At 37.6% G+C, this 16703-nt stretch overlaps 1 protein-coding gene across 1 annotated transcript; it reads left to right on the top strand.

The window, feature by feature from the left end:
- The first annotated feature begins 12027 nt into the window (after nucleotides 1-12027).
- On the top strand, nucleotides 12028-15658 carry LOC128210812 (uncharacterized). The gene is made up of 3 exons (XM_052915164.1): nucleotides 12028-12337; nucleotides 13807-13879; nucleotides 15547-15658. Exons 1-3 carry the CDS (start codon nucleotides 12028-12030, stop codon nucleotides 15656-15658), a joined length of 495 nt encoding a protein of 164 aa, XP_052771124.1.
- The last annotated feature ends 1045 nt before the right edge of the window (nucleotides 15659-16703 follow it).

Genomic DNA, 16703 nt, shown 5'->3' with positions numbered 1-16703 from the left:
AAATGAACAACCAACTGGGGTCAATCAGTTGTAGCTTTTGTACGACATGAAAAACCCACCCAGGGGTAAATAAGTTGTAGCGTTTGTACGACCTGGACAACCCACAGGGGGTAAATCAGTTGTAGCGTTTGTACGACCTGGACAACCCACTTGGGGTAAATCAGTTGTAGCGTTTGTACGACATGAACAACCCACTGGGGGTAAATCAGTTGTAGCGTTTGTCTGAAATAAAACAAACTCACTAGGGGTAAATCAGTTGTAGCTTTTGTGCGACATGAACAACCCACTAGGGGTAAATCAGTTGAAGCGTTTGAATGACATAAAAAACCCACTAGGGGTAAATTAGTTTTAGCTTTTGTACGACATGAACAACCCAATAGGGGTAAATCAGTTGTAGCTTTTGTACGACATGAACAACCCACTGGGGTAAATCAGTTGCAGCTTTTGTACGACATGAAAAACCCACTAAGGGTAAATCAGTTGTAGCTTTTGTACGACATGAAAAACCCACTGGGGTAAATCAGTTGTAGCTTTTGTATGAAATGAAAAAAAACACTAGGGTCGATCAGTTGAAGCTTTTGTGCGACCTGGACAACCCACTAGGGGTAAATCAGTTGTAGTTTTTGTACGACATGAACAACCCACTACATGGTTATAACGTGGTTACAGTTATTTGAATTAGCCAAAAATAATTATGCCTTAAGGTTAAATCGCTCAGGGTTGCGTCACTGAATTATTATTTTACAAAGGGAAGCAGCCACATATTGCATACGTCATTGATGTATGTTCTTTCTTCGCTATGTCCCAATGTATGTAATGTCTGTTCACATAACAGATGCGTAACAAAGTCTTGCGTTGTTGCTGGATGTAATGAGGGATAGCACTGATAGACTATGGAACTTAGGTTAAAGGCCGGTTGGGATATTCATTATTAAATTCTATACCCTTCATTCCATTGACTGTATACTTCACAAAGTTGTTCAGGATCATCACACAATTCGGTTACTTAACTCCATAGTATCCCTAATTTAAGTTATGGCCCCTGATTGACTAAGGACCTTAGGTTAAAGATTAAGAGCAGTCTAAAGTTTTAGGGCAAGTTGGAATTTTGTCTTATAAGTCTTCAATTCACTGAATACTTTACAGAGTTTAACAGGGCCATCACATAATGAGGTAAGATAAATCCATATAACCCTTTATACTCTTTATGGTCCCTGATTGACTTTAGATTTAAGGTTAAAGTTTGATGGCAGGTTCGGATATTTATTTATAAATTCTATGTATACCCTCCATTCAATTGATTTAATACTTCACACAGTTGTTCAGGTCCATCACACAATGAGGTTACATAACTCCATATTATCTTTAAAACAAGTTATGGCCCCTGATTAACTTAGGAACTTAGGATAAAGTTATGGGGCAGGTTGAAGTTGTATGGCAAGTTCGGATTTTAAATAAAAAGAACTTCTATACCCTTCATTCAATTGACTTAAATCTTCATACAAGTAATGATATTTATATATTCTTAACCAGTGTTTTTTTCAAAGGGAAGACAAGTTATTAGAATGACTTGCGTCATTGTTTGGGCGGGCCGTTGGGAGGGCAGCGTCAAAGTCGACTTATGCATCGAATAAGTTTATCTAGGTAAGCTTTATAAAGTCAAGGTCACAGTGACCTTGAATTTGTATGGGTGCCCGAGTGATAACTCGACAATGCCTGCACCCATGGCCCTCAAACTTGAAATGAAGGATGGGCCAGACCACTACATGACCCCTTGTGATAATAGGGGTCATCGGGTCAAAGATCAAGGTCACACTGACCTTTTATAGTAAAAGGATTTTAAAGGTTGTCCGAGTGATAACTCAACAATGTCTTGACCTATGATAATCAATCTTGTCATGGATGCTGGTCCTGACCAGAATATTACCCCTATTGATTTAAACCACCAAAGGTCTAGATCACAGCGACCTTGAATGATAAAAGGTTGTCCGAGTGATAGCTCGATAATGCATGCACCCATGACCCTCAAATTTAACATTGGTTAGGCTAGGCCTGACCAGTAGATAACCCCTTTCGATTCTTGGGGTCATCGGGCAAAAGGCCACAGTCACAGTGACTTTAAATGATAAAAAATGTCCGAGTGACCAGTTAACAATACCTGCACCCATGACCCTCAAACTTTACTTGAAGATTAAGCCTGACCAACAAATGACCCCTATTGGTCTTAACCTATGATCATCAAAAATGACATGGAGGCTGGGCCTGACCAGTATTTGACCACTATTGATTAAAGGAGTCATCGTGTCAAAGTGACCTTGAATGCAAAAGGTGGTTCGATTTTGATTTTAGAGGTCATCGGGTCAAAGGTCAAGGTCAAAGCTTGTCTGCGTGATAAATTTATAATGGCTGCACCCATGGCCCTCAAACTTAACATGTAGGTTTAAGGTGACCAGTTGATAACTCGTATGTAATTTGAGGCCATAGAGTCAAAGGTTAAGGTCATAACTCATATAAATCATAAATACTCGTCAATTTTTTATCCCCTTCTGCTAAGAGGATACATTTTTATCTGCAAATATCAGTCATCATCTGAACATGATTAAAAAATGTACCTACTATCCTCAAACTTTGAATGGTCATAATAGTAAAACTGCCTCAAAGGCATCCAATTTCAATATTTCGTTCAATTGACCAAATAATCCCGACAACATTTGACAAACATTTCTTGTTCTCTCTAGCGTTTCATTTTTACGTTAAAAAACAAACAAGAAGTTGTTTTTCTCGCGTTTTATGACATTATATAACAAGCTATTTTCGGTTAAGGTCGGGTCGATCTTACTAGAAATTAGTTGAGAAAGAAGGATTAAATAATGAAATCAAGTATTCTTTTAAAAAACACCAGGAAAAAATAATGAACTATTGATCTAAATATAGGCAATGAGTTGCGGGGTTTATGTCACAATTGGGGATAAGGACGGAGTTGGGCTTAATAAAGCACGCTTGTGGCCCTTTGGCACTACACACTTTTACCAGCCCAACTGCGTTCATACCCCGATAATGGCATCAACTAAGCATTCATTCCTTTAATGAGAAATTGTTAACTACCATTGACTCGAGAAGTTAGTGGGTGCGTTAGTGTTGTGGGTGATGGGGTGCATATATGATTGAAAGTTTGTGTACGTTGAAATTATCTTTAGAAATAGTCTGACTGTTATACGTATGTATGAACGAGTACATGCTGACATGTTGAGGTTAAGGCATTGTGTATTCGTTTTCAAGTACTTTGACTTGAAAAAGTTATCATTTGAGTCAGAGAAAGGCGAACAAAATATTTTGCTGACATCTAAAAATTTGATCAAATGCTACGTGCAAGAAACACTATTCACTATGTTCAACATATTTTCTCTATTTTATTTTATTCCTTTTTAGACTGGAACAACAACGAAAGAACTAATTACAAAGTAAGAACCGTTTTAACAAAATATGAGTTCTGTTCTCTCATAATATTTCTATGTGATTTTCCTCAAGATGTCGTCAAGGAAACTTGTGAATTTAATTGATAAAATGATGATAACTATTGAATAATTTATTAAGAAATTTAGATACGCAAATTAAGCTATTTTAATTCAAGTTATTATCAAGGCTTTCAAAATTAGAAGCAATTGTGCCTAACATTGTGCTAATGAGTGTAGTATCTATATAGTATTGCTCCATATCCAGATTAAATGAACAGTACAAAAAGGTTGCGGAGGAACAGTAAGTACAATGTTTGCAAATCACGGCAGTTTCCATTAATCCAATGAAATACATTATTTTATTTCAATAGCAATGTCTAACACTGTTATGTATTGTTACTAATTCAAATACATTTGTGTAAGTTTCTCTGACCTTCTAATATGATAACTTAAACACCAGTTTTAACCAAACCATAAATGTTTTTTTTAGGCCTATTAGAACAAAATATGTCTGTTTCGGGTAACCCGACCCTACCTATAAAAATGCGCCGTCCCTAACTATTTTTTTCCGTTTCTGAGCAAAAAAATATTCGTTAGCGAATAGAGCGTGACGAAGGGCGGATAAATGCGAATTGGACGATCAGAATTATTGTTTATATGATAAAACAAGTCAGGCAATGACAGTAATGTAGGAAAGACTGCCATGTGCAAGAAAACACTCTGAACTTACGACAGATTTTGAAAAAAAGAAAAAAAAGAAATCCCTACCTACCCTACCTAAATATTTTGGGAAGGTGACCCTAAACAAACAATTTTATTTTTTTTGGCCTTAGCAGGTTGAATGCATAAACGTTCACATTATATTACAATTCTTTAACAAAGTAATGCATGTCATGCAGATTTTTCAATTAAACTAGTCAACATAATCTAAATTATTTTGAGTTTGTTTTCTAACTCCAACTTTAATGAGTATCTTTCCAAGGATAATTTAATACCTCTATAATTACTTGCAACTTAAACATCTCCTTTTTCATGCAAAGGCACAATGAACCCTTCAGACTACTTCTCAGGGGAATAACCAGTGTCAAATAATTTGTTAAACATTTTACATAAAGCTGTACTAAATCCATCATTGTTTGATCCATACTTGGAAAATTCATAAATAAAACAGTCAGGACCACCTGATTTACCATTATTTAATTTAGTACAAGCCATTCTGATAGCCTCAATAGCAAAAGGTACATTAAGCTCCTCGAACATAACATTTAATTCTCCTTCTAAATATCTTTCATTGAAATACAATATATATATATATATATATATATATATATTATACAAAATAATCTGATGTAAGTGACATGAATTAACAATAGTTCCTTTAAGCACCTTCATATACAACGTTGCATTATTTATTTTAGCATTTTCTAGTTAGCATGTTTTTGACTTGTCATATACAAATTTCTTTTTTCTTACCTCATTCGTATTACCTCTACTTGCATGAACCATACTTGTATCTATACTTGTAATATCACATATGTTATTTCTAAAATAATCAAAACATTCGTAATAATTCCTCTTTAAATCAAAACAGTAACTATCAAAATATTCCGCATCTGTGCAAAAAACATTTTTTGTTCTGTTATTAATTTTATTACAATTTAATAGTCCTCTTATATAATATAAAAGGTTTATTTACATATAGTATTCACCATATCAGTTATACTGTCACAGTTATTCAGGTAGACTCTCAAACAAAGTCTGATAAAAGACCGAAGGCGGGGGCCTCTGTAAGCGGCGAAGACTGTACTATGTTTCATTTAATATCACGAATATTATATAGTAAAATTATTTTTGTTTGAAAGCCTTCGTTCAAAGCAAGGTATTGCCTTCCGACGTAGCATTTATGACGCAATTTGTCACGGCTAAACGCACATTTTATTGCCATGAATGTTAATATGAATTTGGGTAAAATTGCAGATTTCATTATCAAAAATAATTGTTGAACGCTTCTTGTATTTTTCTTATAAATATATAGTTGTACGTATATAACTGTATTTGTTTTATAAACACCTTTACTTTAAGTGTCGTTAGGAATTAACATTATTAACAATACACCAGTCAATTGTGACCACTGCCACCCCCCCTCCCCCCCCCCCCCCCCCCCCCCCGTCCGTGGGTATACCGGGGATAGCTGGGGAAATAGGCCGTGTTTTTTACCTTCCAGGTGGCCCAGTAGTTTCAGGTGAATGCGGTGGTTTTTTCTTGGCGTCATCATTAGCGACGGGAATGGATCTTACCTAATGTCCCTTGGGTGCGGGGGCATTTGGTGGAAACCAGCAGTGTGTCCCCACAGGACGGGGATTTTGCCCGGGCTTGGCTGGACCGACAGTCCCCGCTATTTTCCGAACATGGGGTTGGGGCGTGGTAACAATTGACTGGTGCACTACATTGCAGTACAAAACTAATATATTAACCTCATGATTGTGTTACACTGTTTTACACATATGATACAGATTATATATTTAATATAAATCCTGCATTCAACATGAGGTAATATGTTTACAACATACATGTACATTGTCTAGAAAGCATTTGAGCCTATATTCTGATTCGTCTTAAACCGTTGTACATGGGAGTAAACGCGTTCACTTGACATGACACTGCATGTTCATATATTTCAGCTGCGAGAAAAACATTGACGATTTGGAAAGGACGAGGTATATGTTTTTATCATAGAAAAATGTGTCTTTAATAGTTTATACCTTGGTATCGTTGGCGGTATTGTGCAAATACGTATCATTTATCATAAGTCTACATTTGTATACGGTATGTAATTGCATTTTCGTGAGAAACAATAAGACTTAGAACAGCTATTGAATAAGTTAGCTAACTTTTAGAAGACTCAGAAGACTTCAAATACTCGCATGTCCGAAGAAGTCACACGATTCAAAACACCCAAACTAGCTGTCAAAATTACCCGATATAAACGTAAAATATTTTATCATATACACTATATACAACAGTTTATTGGCATTTTTGGTTTGGTATTCCCAGAGCTGCCTTGAGATTGAAAAGTCTTATAAAAAAGAAGGAAATATACTATATGGAGGAGGTAAGTTTATTTGCTCCACTCTAGACTATATTAAGTAGATTTAAATAAAATTCAGTTCAATACCTGCATCCAGATTATAAGTATCTTCCATGGCCGAGAGTGTAAGATAGGCTCATTCCGACCCGAGCGTAGGGTGTTTTGCGGAAACGAGGTTTACCGAGTTTCCGCAAAACACCCTGCGCGAGGGTCGTGATAAACCTATCTTACACGAGCGGCTATGGTAGATGCTTTTTCTCCCACCTCAGTTATACAAAATTAAGTAAAAATGTGTTTTTTTGCTGGAACTCTTTTGTGCTTAGTGAAAATATTTGCGCATGGATATGCGATAATTCGTGGTTGTCATGGTTATGCGCGCAGTGATACAGTTCATGTTTTCACAATTTATTGCATTTGAACTGAATTCTAGAAAATGTATGGTTTATACACGTGGCACGTTAGAAAAAGCTTATTCCAATTTTTAAAGTGTTGCCTGTTTTCATTTCAATGTAAAGTGAAATATGAAAAGCAAGTGTATTGCTTTTATCCGAGTCATATTGAGTAGTTATTTTATTTCTGTTCGTGAAGCTGATGATCTGTTAAAAACACGCTTCTCGTTTGCCCACTAGTAAGTGCATACACTGAATTCATCTACACTAATATCAAACTATACTGATTCCGGGAGTATTCGTTTCACAGGAAATAGCCAGGATAGAGAGGAGGAGGGGCGCCATTAAAAAGGCTTTGGAGGAAACTGGTAAGGACGGGGATAATTGTTGCAAATGACCCCTGACCTGAACAGAAGGTGAAATATAGTTGCAGCCAATCTGCGTCGAGAGCAAAGTGTGTTCTTTTCCTGAGACTGATACACAAGTTGATTCCTCACGAGCGAGGGCTTGACATTTATGATGTACGATACTTCAATACATAGTTTAAAACCTAACCGATTGAATTGAATTCCATTGGACGATCTCGCTTGCGGGGAATATATATATTATGTATTTAGTAATATTTAAGCAAAAAATCCATTTCCTTTGCACTACGACGCTTCTGGTCAGTTGTAAGAGTTTTAACGAGTTGGGTCAATCATTAATTCAGAAGATGATATAAAACCTAGATCAAACATATTTCAATAAATTCATTTTGAAGGTATTCTTTTCTATTTCAGAGATCGATCCACCAAGAAATGAGAGGCGACACTAACCATTTATTTAATTGTTAAGCCTGTTTTAATATTAAATTCAACAAAAAAACGCAGTGTGTTTTACTTTTCAATTTGTAATTCAAGAAAACGCCATATATAAAACATGTTTTCAACAACCCGTAATGACAAGTTCGTAGCCCCAAGTCAAACATGTGAAACCCTGGCAATGACAGAGAAGTTTCGCAACAAAATGTCATAAAATTGTATACATTGTTTGAAGCTAATTAATAAAACTGGGAATTTTATTTCTATTATGTTTTGACCAAAGCATTTAAAAATATGTCTTTAAGATTAACAAAAAATATTGATTAGCAGGATGCCAAATAACAAATAATGCGGAATAGTAGGATAGTGACGTCAATGTGAATGCAACAACTCGAACGTCGCTTCATAAATACATCAGTCAGCAGTGTTGGCATCTTTTTGGGGCGGTTCTGACAAAAAATTAAATAAAAAATGGCTGAAGGCAACAACAAAGCAAAAATTAAGGTATTGTTTATAGTAAAGTAAAAGTAAAGTGTTTGTTTATTATAGTGTCACCCCTCTTAGTTAAGGGCCAGCCCGTTGGGCTTATGAGATAAATGAATTGTTTAGTCTAACCGTAACGTCCAAAGAAGCAACGTTTTACAGAATATTTAAAACAAAATTCGGCATTGAGCCATACATTTAAAATCAACCGACTAAAAACTAAAATTCTATTATCAAATTAAGAAAAAACAACAACAACAAAGACTCCCAGTTGAAACTGAAAGCTGGAATAGAACACCTCAAAATGAAAGAGAAATTGCGATAAATTAGGCGACGACTTTCACTATCTTTTCGAGTGTGTGTACACATTTTTTATTTCGATTATTGTCCAAATTAATAAAAAAAATGTGTTTATAGAAATATTGTATAATATAATTTTCCTTGAGGCTTCTTTACTTTGATCGATTTAGTAACAATATAATTCGAGCACTCTAGCTGTAACATTGATCCTTTTAAAAAAAAGGCTCTAACATAATTACATATACCATCGGGGTTTTTTCGAAATCGGGATACGCCGGTTAAAACAAAACGATATATAAATGAACAGGTTTATACAATAAGTAAAATATACAGGGATACACAATTAAAATTATAATGAGTCTCTGTGTACATTAAGCTACTTGTATCAATCAAAATGTGATGGTTGTCGAGTTTTATGTTGCATCAGCAATTAAGTATTAAATCATAAATTGTTAAAATATGAAAGTTTATCTGAACAATTTTACCTCCATGTTACCTCTTAAAGGACATATGGTTGAAATAAAACGAAAAACGTGTCCACTGACGGGCGCTTTTAATTGTAAATGATAAGAAATACGAATACGAAAATATGAATACTCCCGATTCATATCCGTTGATATGTTGGTAGAGATAATGTTAGGAAATGTTACAGGGATAAACTGAGTCATATACACTGTTAGACTGTGTCATAGACAGGGATAGACTGAGTCATAGACACTGTTAGACTGAGTCATAGACACTGTTAGACTGTGTCATAGACAGGGATGGACTGAGTCATAGGCAGTGTTAGACTGTGTCATAGACAGGGATAGACTGAGTCATAGACACTGTTAGACTGTGTCATAGACAGGAATAGACTGTGTCATAGACAGGGATAGACTGAGTCATAGGCAGTGTTAGACTGTGTCATAGACAGGAATAGACTGAGTCATAGACAGTGTTAGACTGTGTCATAGACAGAAATAGACTGTTTTATAGACAGGAATAGACAGTGTCATAGACAATGTTAGAATGTGTCATAGACAATGTTAGACTGTGTCATAGACCATGTTAGACCGTGTCATAGACACTGTGAGAATTTGGTCAAAGACAATTTTAGACCGTGTCATAGACGATGTTAGACCGTGTCATAGAAATATTAGACCGTGTCATAAACAATGTTAGACCGTGTCATGGACAATGTTAGACCGTGTCATAGACAATAATAGATCGTGTCAGGGACAATGTTAGAATGTGTCATAGACAATGTTAGACCGTGTCATAGACAATGTTTGACTGTGTCATACACAATGTTAGATTGTGTCATGGAAAGTGTTAGAATGTGTAATGGACAATGTTAGACCGTGTCATAGACAATGTTAGACTGTGTCATAGAAAGTATTAGAAAATGTCATAGACAATGTTAGAATGTGTCATGGACAATGTCAGATCGTGTCATAGACAATGTTAGAATGTGTCATAGAAAGTATTAGAAAATGTCATAGACAATGTTAGAATGTGTCATGGACAATGTTTGACTGTGTCATAGAAAGTATTAGAAAATGTCATAGACAATGTTAGAATGTGTCATGGACAATGTCAGATCGTGTCATAGACAATGTTAGACTGTGTCATAGAAAGTATTAGAAAATGTCATAGACAATGTTAGAATGTGTCATGGGCAATGTCAGATCGTGTCATAGACAATGTTAGAATGTGTCATAGACAATGTTAGAATGTGTCATAGACAATGTTTGAATGTGTCATAGACAATTTTACATTGTGTCATAGAAAGTGTTAGAATGTGTCATAGACAATGTTAAAATGAGTTATAGACAGTGTTTGAATGTGTCATAGAAAGTGTAAGACTGTGTCATAGAGAGTTAAGAATGTGCCATAAACAATGTTAGAACGCGTCAAAGACAATGTTAGAATGTGTCATAGACCATGTCAGACTGTGTCACAGACCATGTTAGACCATGTCATAGAGACTGTGAGAATTTGGTCATAGACGATGTTAGACCGTGTCATAGACACTGTTAAAATGTGTCATAGACAATGTTAGATTGTGTCATAGACCATGTTAGACCGTGTCATAGACAATCTTGGTCCGTGTCATAGACAATCTTAGATCGTGTTATGGACAATTTTAGACAGTGTCAAGGTCAATGTTAGACGAGTGGAAATGAAAAATGTAGCATTTCTTGATCACAGTTGATGTTTGATAACGTTTAAGCAGCACTGTAACCACGTCATTCCAAGTTCCAGAGCGTGTCCTGTGGTGATCAAAACGTTACACGTTGACAAGGGTATAGGGGCTCAGTATGATGATATTGTAAGGAATATTTTGGTCGCTCAATGCGAAGTCTACAACAGTACTAAGCATGAGTTGTGTACTTTTGTTTCAAAAACATTTTCTTTAAAATCCAAAGCCACAATCGAGTCGTATTTGTTTTATATACATGACTGTTTCATTTTGCCACACTTCATTTTTAAATTAGTTGATAAATAATCCTGTATGATAGTAGTGTTTGAAAAATAAAGCCCAGGGCACAGCGGATCGTACAAGATATTGTTCAGGTTAACCCATACAATATTTCTCGTTGCAAACCCATACGATATTTGTCGTGGAATGATCTTGCAACATGCCTCAAAATCTGTTTCGAGTGGTCACTAGGGAAAAGTTAAGTCATGGCTATGTCGTGGGCGTGTTGCAATTTAGTAATGCGACATTTGGAGATGTCGAGTATTGTCGTGAGCTATTTTATAGTGATCAGGTCATGGTTCACTGGTAGGATGTGCGTGCGGCAGTCGCCCAGCAGCCGTGGGTCACTCGAGGGACGCTCAGGCGTCCGTCATCGACTGTATAACTTAGCCCAGTAAGTTTAGTCCGAACTTGAAAATTATTTTATTCAACATTGTTGCATATCTTATCCAATTTAGTATCCACGAAGACTGCCACATGACAACTCGATGATCCTGCTGTTCTTGTTCCCAAGGCGTTGGTTGAGGATGAGGCCACCGATGAGGAGGGTGAGGATGAGGCCACCGATGAGGAGTGTGAGGATGAGGCCACCGATGAGGAGGGTGAGGATGAGGCCACCGATGAGGAGGGTGAGGATGAGGTCGGATGCTGCCGATGAGGAGGGTGAGGAGGATGCTGCCGATGAGGAGGGTGAGGATGAGGGTGCCAAAGCGAAGGGAAATGATGAGACTGCCGTGGCGGAGAATGAGGATGAGACTGCCGAAGCAAAGGGTGAGGATGAGGCTGCCGTGACGGAGAGTGAGGATGAGACTGCCGAAGCGAAGGGAAATGATGAGGTTGCTGTGGTGGAGAGTAAGGATGAGACTGCCGAAGCGAAGGGTGAGGATGAGGCTGCAGTGGCGGAAAAATGAGGATGAGGCTGCCGTGGCGGAGAGAGAGGATGTGACTGCCGAAGCGAAGGTTGAGGATGAGGCTGCCGTGGCGGAGAGTGAGGATGAGGCTGTGGTGGTGGTAAGTGAGGATGAGGCTGCCGTGACGGAGAGTGAGGATGAGACTGCCGAAGCGAAGGGAAATGATGAGGTTGCTGTGGTGGAGAGTGAGGATGAGACTGCCGAAGCGAAGGGTGAGGATGAGGCTGCGGTGGCGGAAAAATGAGGATGAGACTGCGGTGGTGGTAAGTGAGGATGAGGCTGCGGTGGCGGTAAGTGAGGATGAGGCTGCGGTGGCGGTAAGTGAGGATGAGACTGCGGTGGTAGTAAGTGAGGATGAGGCTGCGGTGGCGGTAAGTGAGGATGAGGCTGCCGTGGCGGTAAGTGAGGATGAGGCTGCAGTGGCGTCAAGTCAGGATGAGGCTGCGGGTTTGCACTGTTAATGTCCCCAATGCAAGACAATGGAAAAGAACGAGAGCACCCTTCTCCCGCCTGGATTCATCATCAAGTGGCACAGTGGGAACGTGTCGTTTCTCGCCACAAACTATCGGATGTTGTGCTAATCACTAGGAAGGGGTTCAGGCTCAGGGGAGCATAGTCTGTTTCCAGGTCGAACCACAGTGGGCTCTTGTTTAAAATACAAGCGTCAGATTGGATTGCACTGTCTGGAATGCACTGTCGAACGTCTGCCGACAGGAGTATGTAGGAGTTCACACTTAATTAAGTGAATTCACTTCAAAACTGTTACTATATGTACATGTAATTTACCATGCACCTCCAATCTGATCCCTCTTCTTGATGCATGCTTAACAAGTCTCATTTTTTTGGTTGGTTTGATTTGAGTCATGGTGACCTAGCTGTACTACCACATTGTGGACGCTTTTTTTTTTACCAACTATGTACAGTCTGATAGTCCGTCGCCAAATTCTGTGTCGAAGGTATCAGGTTCCAAAAGAATCGAAGCCAGAGTCACTTAACTTGACATCAAGATTATGAAGTTGTGCAACGGCTGTTTCGTGTAAAGCTTGGCGCCATCTGTCTTGACTTATGATATAATTAAAGGGCATGCAGTCTTGTGTCTTGCAGATCTAAAAAAAAAACAACTTTGAAACCTCACATTTGTAAAGTGTCGTAATAACCTGGTTTCATTTGTTCTAAAGACATGCCATTGATTAAAAGACAACGTTTGAACAGAATCGACGCCACCGTCTGATGTTCAAATTGACCAGGAAGCCAGGATCATGCACTTTTACATGTTAATCAGGACTGAAGTTGTGCTTCTGAAATATAAATTAGGCTGCCTCAAATTACATAAATGGCCGTCGACTTTAAATAAGCATTCTTGAATCACCCTATCGTTATTAAAATATAAGCCAGATTCATCGTGATTTAAGATTTATTTACCATAAAACCCCAAAAGCCATGGCAGAAATGTACATTTAAATACAAACTATATTTTCAAGTGTCATGTTATTACAATTGAACAGTGTATAAACTAGCAAATAAATGAAGGCATTTTCTAATGATTGAATAATTGTCTAAAATAAGGAATATGTTTCAATTAAGCTTTCGTGGTTACAATCTACAGTTTGATTATAAGAGAGCACTTTGTAAATAAAAGCAGCTTCAAGTTGTGATTCTCTTTCACATGAATTGAAAAACTTATAAATATTATAAGATATTAAATCTCAAAGTTCATGTATACTGTACACAATATCAAAACAGATGCCGAACTCCCCATCAATGTCCGTGTAGAAGCCAACTGTTGTGGAACCGATATTATACATCAGGACGTCTGCGTGACTGACTAAGGTCCAAACAAGCCCAGACAGCTGACACTGAAAAATGACATGGATAAATATGAATCAGCCTCAAATATGTATTGATACCTAACGCAGGTTTAGCTAACTGGATAATCAACTCCAAACAGTATACAGAGAGAGAGCGGGAGGGAGTGAGTGAGGGAGGGAGGTAGAGAGAGAGAGGGAGGTAGAGAGAGGAGGGTGGGAGTGAGGGAGGGAGGTAGAGAGATAGGGAGGGAGGTAGAGAGAGAGGTAGAGCGCGAGGGAGAGAGGTAGAGAGAGAGGAAGGGAGTGAGGTAGAGAGAGAGAGGGAGTGAGTGAGGTAGAGAGAGAGGGAGTGAGGTAGAGACAGGGAGGGAGGTAGAGAAGGGAATTGTGATAAAGAAACATACAAATAAACATATTATTATGGATCATTAAGTGATACAATAGCCTATTATAAATAGTGTAGTAAAATCTTAATAATAATAAAATAAACCACACAAACATGTAAAGTTTATTATCTTAAATGTTTCATCGTAATGCCTTCATCATTATTACAATTTTACCGGCATTGTATGCATTAATGTTACAATTTGTACATTGAAATGAGTCAAATATGAGAAAACAGAGTAATTATATTTTGATAAACTCACTGTTTCAAACCATAAGCAAACTGTGTCTTGCAAGGTATAATAAATTGTTATATTTCAATAAATCACAGGAAATAATGAAATCAAACATAATAATATACCATACAAAGTTGGTGTTACAGCCTGACTTGGTTTTGAAATTGTTTTGAAATAAAACACTTAATGTATTCGCCCGATTTAAAATAAATAAAATGAAAGGTAAACAGAAATCGCGATGTGACAAAACAGGGTTTTAATGATTGGCAGAAGAGATTCAGTTTCCGATTCTTTCTTCTAGTCATTGTAACAGTGACACCAAACACAATCCCATGTAAGTCCTCAATACTTATCCTACATATCAATTTTGGTCACAGTATGTCAACCATAACTAAAGTTTAATAATGCAGTTCCAAACAGCAATCATTTTTTGAGTAACAGTGACCTTGACCCTTGGGGGCCAAAAAGCAATACATTGAAAGCTCTCCATTAACTTGTCCTGTATACCAAGTTTGGTCACACTATGTCAACCCTTAAGTTATTCAGTACTAACCATATTTCTATTTTTAGCAACAGTGACCTAAACCTAGACCATAACTCTCGAGACTCAAAACCAAATCTTCTCTATGAACTCTTCATATACTGTATACCAAGTTCAGTCGAAATATATGTCGATCCTTACTTAAGTTATTCAATACCAACCATTTTTCTATTCATAGTAGCTTTGACCTTGACCTTTATCATAGGGGCAACAAACGCAATCTCATGAAAGGTCTCAATAAATATTCCTACATGTATATACCAAGTTTGGTAACTATATGTCAGACCTACCTTAAATTATTCGATACAAACATTGACTTTAATGCTACCCTCCCACCAGTCTGCCTACCACACACTTCTTCGAATACTCCCAATAAACACTAAGCAATAATGTTTGGCAATAGTTAAGGCCACACGGCTTCAGAGGCTACTGACACTGTAAAGTTATTTAACAATGTTGAAGTGTAAATTCATTGGAAAAAGAATTGTCTCTTTATTAAAACTAGATTTTGTCAGTGAAATGTCCAATAGTATGTATGAAGTGTAATGAAAAAAAAGTACCATGGTTGCCAATGATGGCCTGAACAATGATGCAAGTCATTCTAATTACTTGTTTTCCCTTTGTAAAAACCTGATTAAGAAGTTTAATTTTATATATATTATATATGTATTTTGGGTTAAAATGGAGTGAGGATGAGGCTGCGGTGGCGGTAAGTGAGGATGAGGCTGCCGTGGCGGTAAGTGAGGATGAGGCTGCGGTGGCGTCAAGTCAGGATGAGGCTGCGGGTTTGCACTGTTAATGTCCCCAATGCAAGACAATGGAAAAGAACGAGAGCACCCTTCTCCCGCCTGGATTCATCATCAAGTGGCACAGTGGGAACGTGTCGTTTCTCGCCACAAACTATCGGATGTTGTGCTAATCACTAGGAAGGGGTTCAGGCTCAGGGGAGCATAGTCTGTTTCCAGGTTGAACCACAGTGGGCTCTTGTTTAAAATACAAGCGTCAGATTGGATTGCACTGTCTGGAATGCACTGTCGAACGTCTGCCGACAGGAGTATGTAGGAGTTCACACTTAATTAAGTGAATTCACTTCAAAACTGTTACTATATGTACATGTAATTTACCATGCACCTCCAATCTGATCCCTCTTCTTGATGCATGCTTAACAAGTCTCAATTTTTTGGTTGGTTTGATTTGAGTCATGGTGACCTAGCTGTACTACCACATTGTGGACGCTTTTTTTTTTTACCAACTATGTACAGTCTGATAGTCCGTCGCCAAATTCTGTGTCGAAGGTATCAGGTTCCAAAAGAATCGAAGCCAGACTCACTTAACTTGACATCAAGATTATGAAGTTGTGCAACGGCTGTTTCGTGTAAAGCTTGGCGCCATCTGTCTTGACTTATGATATAATTAAAGGGCATGCAGTCTTGTGTCTTGCAGATCTAAAAAAACAACAACTTTGAAACCTCACATTTGTAAAGTGTCGTAATAACCTGGTTTCATTTGTTCTAAAGACATGTCATTGATTAAAATACAACGTTTGAACAGAATCGACGCCACCGTCTGATGTTCAAATTGACCAGGAAGCCAGGATCATGCACTTTTATATGTTAATCAGGACTGAAGTTGTGCTTCTGAAATATAAATTAGGCTGCCTCAAATTACATAAATGGCCGTCGACTTTAAATAAGCATTCTTGAATCACCCTATCGTTATTAAAATATAAGCCAGATTCATCGTGATTTAAGATTTATTTACCATAAAACCCCAAAAGCCATGGCAGAAATGTACATTTAAATACAAACTATATTTTCATTGGACTTTAAATTGCCCCCTGGTTT

The sequence above is a fragment of the Mya arenaria genome, chromosome 12 (genome assembly GCF_026914265.1).
Source record: "Mya arenaria isolate MELC-2E11 chromosome 12, ASM2691426v1".
Classification (NCBI taxonomy): Eukaryota; Metazoa; Mollusca; class Bivalvia; order Myida; family Myidae; genus Mya; species Mya arenaria.
Note: the sequence above shows the minus strand (reverse complement) of the source record. Positions and strands in the feature narration are given on the sequence as shown.

What these genes read in the sequence shown, in the direction of transcription:
- LOC128210812 (XM_052915164.1), top strand. Translation starts at nt 12,028, where the DNA reads ATGAGACTGCCGAAGCGAAGGGAAATGATGAGGTTGCTGTGGTGGAGA. An exon ending in AAGTCAGGATGAGGCTGCGG is followed by an intron (nt 12,338 to 13,806) that starts GTTTGCACTGTT and finishes TACCTAACGCAG; the next exon opens with GTTTAGCTAACTGGATAATC. An exon ending in GGAGTGAGTGAGGGAGGGAG is followed by an intron (nt 13,880 to 15,546) that starts GTAGAGAGAGAG and finishes GTTAAAATGGAG; the next exon opens with TGAGGATGAGGCTGCGGTGG.